Here is a 9,504-nt window from a genome sequence, read left to right on the forward strand (position 1 = left end):
GGTTTGCCATCCAGAGTCCAATCGCTTCAGAGTTGGATAAGCAGGGAGAGAGTGCACAATCCGTCTCAGATACATGAAATTCTCTGTCATTTGTTTGGATACTCTTTCATATGGTGATGGGTTTCCTAGTTTGTCAGACACCCAACTAACCAAAAAAGTACTTGCAACAACAGCAACTTGCATTTATATAGCTCCCTTCACGCGGGGCAGCATCTCCAGAGAACTGCGAGCTGGATGCTATTATAATATAATAATAATAATAATAATCCTTGCATTTGATGTAGCGCTTTTCATGTCTTCTCGACGTCGTAAAGCTCTTCACAGAATAGACTGTAAAGTGAATTGACCGTATATTTGTGGGTGAAATGCGGCAGCCAATTGCGCACAGCAGTATCCCACAAAGTCCAGGGTTGAAAATGACCAATTTATTATTGATTTGTTTTGGAAGATTACTATTAGGATTGTGGAGTAAGGAAACTTGCCCAAGGTTTCGCCCTGCCTGGAATTGAACCCAGGTGTCTCGCTTGCAAAGCGAGTGCTCTAACCACTAAGCTACAGGACTCCACGTATTATCATAAGTACTTGTCATACAGTATTTAACTATTTCCATGATTTATGTTTTTGTACTGCCTTCATTTTCCACTATAATAAATGTCAACCACTAACCTGTCACTCATATTTTGTCACTGCACAGCCACTCAGTCCCATCACATATGGGTAACGAATGATACCATCAGTTATTAACAACTGGAAACGGCAATCTTAATTGCAGACTAAATTATACATTCCTATTCAATGCTATGTGAAACTACTTCATCAAACATTACACAAAGCATCCTTTATCTGTTCAGTACATTCATTTAAAGGCAAATGTGACATATTACTGTGGGTAATTAGCTGCTGTGTTTGCTTAAAAGTACTGTAATTCCATTTGATAGCAATTACTTATAATATAATAATAATAATCCTTGCATTTGATATAGCGCTTTTTCACGTCTTCTCGACGACTCAAAGCACTTCACAGAATAGACTGTAAAGTGAATATTTGTGGACGAAACGCGACAGCCAATTGCGCACAGCAGTGTCCCACAAACAGTCATGGGTTGAAAATGACCAATGTATTATTGTTTTGGAGGATTATTATTAGGCGTGTGGTGCTTTGCGAAGTTTCAACATCAGCTGCTATATTAAATGCAGGATTCTTCCTTTATTATTAAACTTTTTCTTAAAAGATTATAACATGTTCTTATATTTATTTTGGAGTGAAAGCTAAGATAACTTAGATACAGTGGGTAATTTAGGATTTAAACTGAAAAGAATATTGTATAGAACCTTATCCATTCAGAAAACAAAAGTGCAGATTGAGGTTGTGGCATTAGACTTCACACATGCTAGCAACAATAAAATAACAATGCTTGCATTTGATGTAGCGCCTCATCACAACTTCGAGAAATCTCAAAGCGCTTCACAGAATATACTGTAAAGTGAATTGCCTTTATACTTTGTGAGCGAAACACTGCAGCCAATTGGGCACAGCAATGTCCGTCAAACAGTTTGGGTTTGATTGACCAAATATTAATATTAACAAGAGTGTTAACACAGCATTCAGACACCAGTGGACCAATAGGTGGATCATATACACTTTGGGACAATTTGCTTTGCTTATTCTTTTGTCTTATTTATTGTCACAAGCATTATTTTGATATGCTGGATTTGTTTTACTTTTGGGATTGCTACAGTGACTAAATACAACAGAATTCGTAAAACTTCCGATCTGAAACTCTTTCTCATCTTAACACAATAGAGTACAGCTGCACAGTTATTGAGGTTTGTCAGATTTTACTCCTCACTCAGACCCTACCATCAACAATACAGGAAATGGAAGATATTGGGTGATGTTATTCGTGAGCAGGAGGAACAAAAAAAAATACTGTTGCTATGTTTTAATTTGTTGGTGGTTTTCTCTCCTTATTAGTCACCGCCAGATTGTGTAAGCTACCTGGTCAGGTGTATAAAGCCAGCTGGTACAGAAAGCTTTTCACTAGTTGCTGGAATCCTCAGTGTGAAACAAGATGAGCCACTTGAAGCCTCCTGCCTTACTGGTGCTGCTCAGTGCAGTTCTGTGTTCAGCTCTGCCCAGATTCATTACAAGGGAACAATTCAGTGCTAATGACTGGAACCGCTGTCTGGTATGCAACCACAAAGATTATATACATCGTATTGTCCTGATGCAACTGTTTATTTTTGGTGGTGGGGGGGAGAAAAAAAATGCTAACACTGTAGGACAATTATGAACTGTTTCCAATTGAAATAAAGTTCTATGTTTGCTTTCTATCTATGTAGCAATACCTAAGCAGGTTTTACAACATGAACACTGGAGAAGCCACTTTAAGCAGTAATGGTAATCTCTTAGATGGAAAGATTAAAGAAATGCAAAATTTCTTTGGTCTCCAAGTGACTGGGAGCCTCAACCACCAGACCTTGGAAATGATGGAAATGCCTCGTTGTGGTTACCCTGATGTTGAAGAATACAGTCATTTTCCAGGACGCCCAAGGTGGCCCAGTAACACAATAACCTACAGGTACTGACCCTGTCTGTAAGCACAACCAGCTGCTCAAAACAATTAATAGCAAAGTAAAAAAAATATATATATTTTTTGTTTTCCCTCAACAGAATTCTGAGCTATACGTGGGAGCTGAGGAGGGAAGAAGTGGATCAAGTTATTTCCATGGCATTTAAAGTGTGGAGTGATGTTACTCCTTTACGTTTTGTCAGACAGACCTCTGGACAGGCTGATATCATGATAATGTTCGCATCTGGCTGTAAGTACAATGATAAGAATATCCCCCCCCCAAAAAAAAACTTAGAACATAAAAATAATATAACAATAAAACATATAATAATACTATAATAACAGGATATATTATATAGAAATTAGAACATAGTAATAATATTACAATATAATTATAAAAATAATATAATAATACTATAATAATAACAGGACATATGTAGAACTTAGAACACAATAATATAACAACATAATAATAAAAAAAACTATAATAACAGGACATATTACATAGAACTTAGAACATAGCACATAGTGTTGAATGTATGTGTACCTAATTTTCTAACCTTGTGTTTATGATTTGAATTTGTATTTCTAGATCACGGTGACTATGACTCATTTGATGGGAGGGGTGGAATTCTGGCTCATGCTTATGCTCCTGGACGTGGTATCGGAGGTGATGCACACTTTGATGAAGATGAACAGTGGACACTGTCCAGATATGGTATGGACTTTCTCAATACTATTATTAGCTGTCGTGAAAAAGACTGGGCAGGTTAGAGCTTTTCTCTCGGGAAATGAGATGATTGAGAGGAGATCTGACAGAGGCAGAGTGGTCCGAGCTGGACAAACAATATGAAAGCTTGCCAGACAGTGCTATCAATGGCAACCTGTGCTGTTTTAGCCGCTTACAGTACCCCAATACATACTTGGGACCCAAAGCCTTGGCTGTTGCCAATGTGTGCCAAATACTTTCTGGGATTAAGTAAGCAGGTTGAGTCCGTCCAGAGAGAGAGTCCGCATTCCATTCCAATAAATATATCAGGAATTTCCATATATTGGTGGTATCTGTTTAGTTTGGATACTCTTAAGCATGATGATGGTTTCTGCATATGTCAAGACACCCATCTGAACAAAAAAAAGACAAACAGGTGGATACTGTTCCATCCAACTCGAACTATTATTATGATGCCTACTTTGTATTTTAGATAAGGTTAGCAGAATACTATGTAGCTTTATTTACAGGCAGTTGTAAATGTGAGAATGTTTGACCACTGCAGTTACAATCCACATTCTAGTATTCTAGACTAAGGAAAATAGACTGATTGCAAGCAATGTAATCCTATAGTGTATTGGTTGGAGCACTCACCTTCCAGTGCCTTGGGACGTCCTCCCTATGTCAAAGGCACTATATAAATGTAATCTTGTTGTTGTTGTTGTTGAGAGGACCTTGGTTTGGTTCCCAGGCAGGTTGAAACCTTGGCCAAATTTTCTTACTCCACATGCCTCTGTTTACATTAGCAGTAAGTAGGAACCTGGTTGTTACTTGGTTGACAGATTGCTTTTCTGGGGGATCTTTCAAAAAAAACAAAATCGCGGTCACTCAATCACTCAATCCATGACTGTTTGTGGGACAGTGATGTGTGCAATTGGTTGCCGCAGCTCGCCCACAAAATGTACTGTCAATTCACTTCACAATATATTCTGTGAAGCACTTTGAGACACCTCAAAGACTGTGATAAGGCACTATAGCAAATGCAAGGATTATTATTATTATGTGTAAGTTACCATAATTTTAAACTGATTGATGTTGAAAGCAAAATAAATGCAACACTTTTTCATTTCAATAGATATAATTTCAAAATTAAATGCATACATTTTTCTAACTTTGCTCGTACAGTTTTTTCAGTCTAAGATATTTTAAATACAGTACTGTATTTTAACAAAATGTTGTAACAAGAACACCTTCATAGGGATCAACTTGTTCCTTGTTGCGGCACATGAATTTGGTCATGCTCTGGGACTCGGCCACTCAAGTGATAGATCAGCTTTGATGTTTCCCACCTATCAGTATGTGAATGTGAATGGATACAGACTTCCAGCTGATGATGTTCGAGGCATCCAGTCAATTTACGGTAAGTTAAAACGGGTTTGGGGGGGGGAGGGTGGGGGAGCTGTGGAAACCTATCACCAAGTTACGGTATGGATTTCCACATATGTATGCCCTGTTCACATCCCAATTTCCCTGTGTCTAGAACTGAAATTTCATAGGATTACTAGGTGTTAAGTAGCATTTAGCTTTTAGAATACTCTAATGAATCTTTTGCTTTACAATTACAATTCATTATCCGATTCCTCAAATGTCAAATGTACTCAGCAGTAGATGTTCTTAGGTTTGTGAAGGATTTGTGTTTGCTTCAGCCAGAAAGAAAAAAAATGTAGTTGCTTTTTGTTTCTCTGAAGCTCAGATTTTTTTGAGGTCAAACTCTTCTCCTGCCTTTTAGGAGCTCATCTGAACCGAAGCCCTCAACCAACAATTCCAACAAAACCCCAGACCACACCATCTCCGCCAAAGAACCCCAATGATAAATGTGATCCGAACTTGTCATTTGATGCAGTTACTAGTCTGCGTGGAGAATTTTGGTTTTTTACAAATGGGTATGATTAGCTTTTTAATGTTTAATTATTTCTGATGTAACAGAATCCCTCCAAAAACAAAAAAACAATAATAAATTGGTCATTTTCAATCTACCACTGTTTGTGGGACATTGCTTTGCGCAATTGGCTGCCGCGTTCACCCACAAATATACAGTCAATTCACTTTACAGTGTGTTCTGTGAAGCGCTTTGGGACGTCCTCCTGACGTGAAAAACGCTATTCAAATGCAAGGATTAAATTAAATTAAACTTACTAAACCATAGACATTAAAAAAATTAATCAATTTAAGTACTGTGAAATTAGCAATGTTAATAATACTGCTGAATGGTACTCATTGAATAGTATTTATGAATGGGATGAATCATAGTGCATTTAGAAATAGGTTCTTGTTTTCTAATTCTATCGACATAGTAAGTTTAACAGGTCCACAAGTGCTGTTTTTATGAAGATGGTGCTCTTTAAATGATTGAACTGGTAATTTCATTCTGCAATTATTTTATCCCCCAAGAAAGAATAGGAATATATTATTTGGTCCATTGAGCCTGCTGTTAATTCAAGGCAGGTCTTCTTTTCAGTTCCATTCTTCTCCATATTCCTAATACTCTTACTTCACAAGTATTGATCTATATCTCTTTTTAATACAGTATCTCAATAGATTCTGCATCTTTGGCCTTCTAGTGCAGCAATTTCATTATTCTCACAATTTGTTTGTGTGTGAAGAAATGTACGTTGGATTTAATTTTAACTGGCTTGGCTCTAATTTTAAGATAATAATAATCGTTCCATTAGCAACCCGCCACATCAAAATGTTTCAAAATACTTTGCAGAGTTTTCTGTAAAGTGCAATGACTGTGTATGTGTAGGCAAACATGCCAGTCAATTTTGCGCACGGCAAATGTCCCACAAACAGCCAAGAAATGAACGACCAACTTTGTATCTGGAAAATTGTTGGCCAGGACATCAGGAGAAACTTAATGGCACATCCAAAGATCTGACAGAAGCTTTTAGTTGAATTGAATTTACCCAAAGAAATTGTACTGCACTATTTTTATTTAATAAGAGCTTGATAACAATCAAACCCAATCATGATTTCAGTAAATAAAATCCTTGTGACTACCTTACACCCATCTTTTCTTTATTCTGAAATCAGAGTATTTCCTTGGGCTGCCCTGTGGTGGATAGAGCTTATAGACAAGTGCTATAGAACGCTACCCTTTCTTGTTGTTGTTCTTGTTATGGACAAAGAGTTTGCTGGTTCGAATCTGTGCTGAGTTTGCTGATCCAGGGCTGTGTGGGAGGCTAAGTTTGGCATTGATGGATTCAAGAGCAAGAGTAAGAGCAAGAGCAAGGGTTCCCCCTCCTGGTCCCTCTATAGCAACCTCAGCACACTGTTTGTACAAATGTGTGACAGGTGGGTGGGCAGCAGTCAGACTGTGATGCCCTCTACAATTGAGAGACATGTAGACCTCACTGCCAAAGCTCACACATGATTTGATACCGGCGGAGGACTTGAGTGGAGGACTGGAGGTCAACCCATGTCCTTGGAACTAAACCCCAGCAAGAGGAGACAACACAAGGAGCAAAGAGGATTAGGCCAATAGGGAGAAACTTTGAAAAGATAATTGGAAATGCTGAATTTATAGTAAATATTGTTTGAAATAGTCTTGGATCACTCATTTTGCAGCTTTTTGATGAAATCAAGATTTTGTTATTTCCTCAATTGTTTGGTGTATAATTATTTCAACCTTGCTCTTCTCTTAATGTTAAAAGCAAGAATATTTCCTAAAATGAATCTTTATTATTTAGGATTTTTTGGCGTAAACATTTTCGAACGAGAGATGTGTCATCGGTCTCCATCAGTTACCTCATTCCAAACATCCCGTCGATTGATGCTGCGGTTGAATTTCAGGATGAAGATGTGATTGTTCTTTTCAGAGGTTCTCTGGATTTATCTTTTCATACACTTTACACATCATTTAATAACTCAGAACACCGCATTTGTAGCCATTTTTTCTTATAGAAAAATAAATTTTCAGTTTCTCTGGTATTGAGCATGAGAGGTGACAAGATCATTTTATTTTCTATTGCTGTGAGCCAAGTAGATAACATTTTTAACTAGTAAATATTACATGAAACAGTCAACAGTCTTAGATCACACATTTTGCAGCTTTTTGCTTAAATCAAGATTTCGTTATTTCCTCTATTTTTTGGTGTGTAATTCTTTTTAATGTTATAATTCCACAGGATCTCAATATTGGAAAATCAGGGGATTCCAGATGTTGCCAGGCTTCCCTCAGAATATTCTTTCTCTTGGATTTCCAATATCGGTAACTCAGATCGATGCTGCATTATATATGAGGAACGAGAATAAGGCACTATTCTTTGTGGGAGAGCAGTACTGGAGGTATGAAGTTATGTAATGTTCCCCTATCTCTGATACATGTAAAGCATTTTAGAACCAACATTAACAACAACAACAACTTACGTTCACATGGCATCTTTCACAAAGCATAGTGTCTTGGAATGTAGCACATTGGCGGAGTTGAACGCTAAACAACAACAACAACAACAAGCTTCCATTTATAAAGCGCCTTTCACGTCAGGAGGACGTCCCAAGGCGCTGCACAGTTGGGTCATGACCCGAGCAGGGGGGAAATGGTCAGGGTGAGTGGAGGGAAGGAAGGGAGCGAGGAGGGGGAAGAGAGTCGAGAGGGGAGCTGAAGGGGGAACAAGGGGGAAGGGGATGTAACCATAGGCACAGTGGAAGAGGTAGGTCGTAAAGTGGGATTTAAAGATAGATAATGTGGGGATGGTGGAGGGACTGAGGCAGGGAGTTCCAGAGGTTGGGGCATAGAGAAGTTAAACTCAGTTTAATTAAAAGTATTGAGTATCATAAAAATGAAATAATTAAAATACAAACATTTTACATGATTCGTTAGTTGACACTTAAACATTCTTAAGAAGATAGAGATAATGAAAGATGAATTTACATGATCTCGTCTTTATCTCATCATTCTAGACATTAAACCAAGGTGCCATCTGCCTGTAAGAGAAGGGAGTTTCTCACAGTATTTTTGGCAAAAATACTCCAATTAAAATTGCTCATTCTCTTCATGACTGTTTGTAGGATTTTACTGTGCACAAATTGTCTGATATGTTTTACATAGTCACATTTGTGAATCCTGTGAAGCACTGTGAGCTATTTCAACAACGCAATAAGATGTTACATCAAGTGCAAAGATTATTATTTTATTTCTTTGCATTAAATGTGTGTTACTCTTTCTTGTATAGCTATGATGTGACCACCGGTTACATGGAGGAGGGCTACCCAAGGAGAATAGCAGATACGTTTCCTGGAATTGATGATAAAGTGGAGTCAGCATTTAGCCACAATGGTGGGTATAGAAGCAGATGAAATATTACGGGATTTGGAAAAAACTGAAAATTTAGTTCTGATTTGAGATTTAAATCATGTAATTCTCTGGATAAATCATTTGTTTTCCCTTTTCCTCCCCTCTAGGCTTCCTTTACTTCTCTAATGGAGCAACACAATTTAAATATGACAACAGGGAAAAACAAATTATCCATGTTTTCAGATCAAATGTTTGGTTAAATTGTAAATAGTTATTATTTGAAATGGAAGGTTCACAACAGCCAAGAAGTGATCAACCATATTTGTATCTGGGAGACTGTTGGCCAGGACATCAGGAGAAACTCACTTCTTTTTTCAAACAGCAGCTTGGAATCTTTAACATCCACCTAAACGGGCAGATGGGACATGGATTTAATGGCTCATCCAAAGATATGACTTTCCCCCCCCTTTCGGGAATTACCACCTAATGTAATTACCACCTCCTGGCAGGGAGTAAATTGGATGCTCAGCATTTACAGACCTTTAAGAAAAAGTAATATTCCGCATTGAATTATCTGTGGCACCATGAGTGGCTGAGTCTTCAATTTCTACACACCTGACTTCACCGTCCAATTACTGCTCCAGCTGAAATCAACTAGCTCTGAATCTGAAGCCTTTATATTAATGTGTTTTTTAAAAAAGATAAGAATGATTTGATTACGAAATTGCTTTGCAATGGGAAGAACCTAAGAGGCATTGATTACCTTACATCAGACCACTTGCCAGATTAATATATCTGTGGATTTCTACATGTAAGATGGTGTTTAAACTGAAGAATGCTTTCATTATCAGATTCCTTTTCATGAATTTAGTCTGCCTTTTATGATTATTTATCTACACACTCACTGACCAGGAGAATTAACAAAG

General features: G+C 37.6%; 1 protein-coding gene across 1 annotated transcript; it reads left to right on the forward strand.

Moving 5' to 3' along the window:
* The first annotated feature begins 2,072 nt into the window (after positions 1 to 2,072).
* On the forward strand, positions 2,073 to 8,849 carry LOC103177583 (stromelysin-1-like). Its single transcript, XM_042334070.1, has 10 exons — positions 2,073 to 2,189; positions 2,344 to 2,582; positions 2,675 to 2,823; positions 3,166 to 3,291; positions 4,541 to 4,716; positions 5,122 to 5,225; positions 7,032 to 7,162; positions 7,470 to 7,629; positions 8,517 to 8,620; positions 8,746 to 8,849. The coding sequence occupies exons 1-10, from the start codon at positions 2,073 to 2,075 to the stop codon at positions 8,847 to 8,849; spliced, it is 1,410 nt and encodes a 469-aa protein (XP_042190004.1).
* Positions 8,850 to 9,504: the final 655 nt, after the last annotated feature.

This window comes from Callorhinchus milii, unplaced genomic scaffold (genome assembly GCF_018977255.1).
Source record: "Callorhinchus milii isolate IMCB2004 unplaced genomic scaffold, IMCB_Cmil_1.0 Scaffold4, whole genome shotgun sequence".
Lineage (NCBI taxonomy): Eukaryota > Metazoa > Chordata > Chondrichthyes > Chimaeriformes > Callorhinchidae > Callorhinchus > Callorhinchus milii.

What these genes read in the sequence shown, in the direction of transcription:
- LOC103177583 (XM_042334070.1), top strand. Translation starts at nt 2,073, where the DNA reads ATGAGCCACTTGAAGCCTCCTGCCTTACTGGTGCTGCTCAGTGCAGTT. An exon ending in ATGACTGGAACCGCTGTCTG is followed by an intron (nt 2,190 to 2,343) that starts GTATGCAACCAC and finishes CTATCTATGTAG; the next exon opens with CAATACCTAAGCAGGTTTTA. An exon ending in TTTACGGTAAGTTAAAACGG is followed by an intron (nt 4,717 to 5,121) that starts GTTTGGGGGGGG and finishes ACAAAACCCCAG; the next exon opens with ACCACACCATCTCCGCCAAA.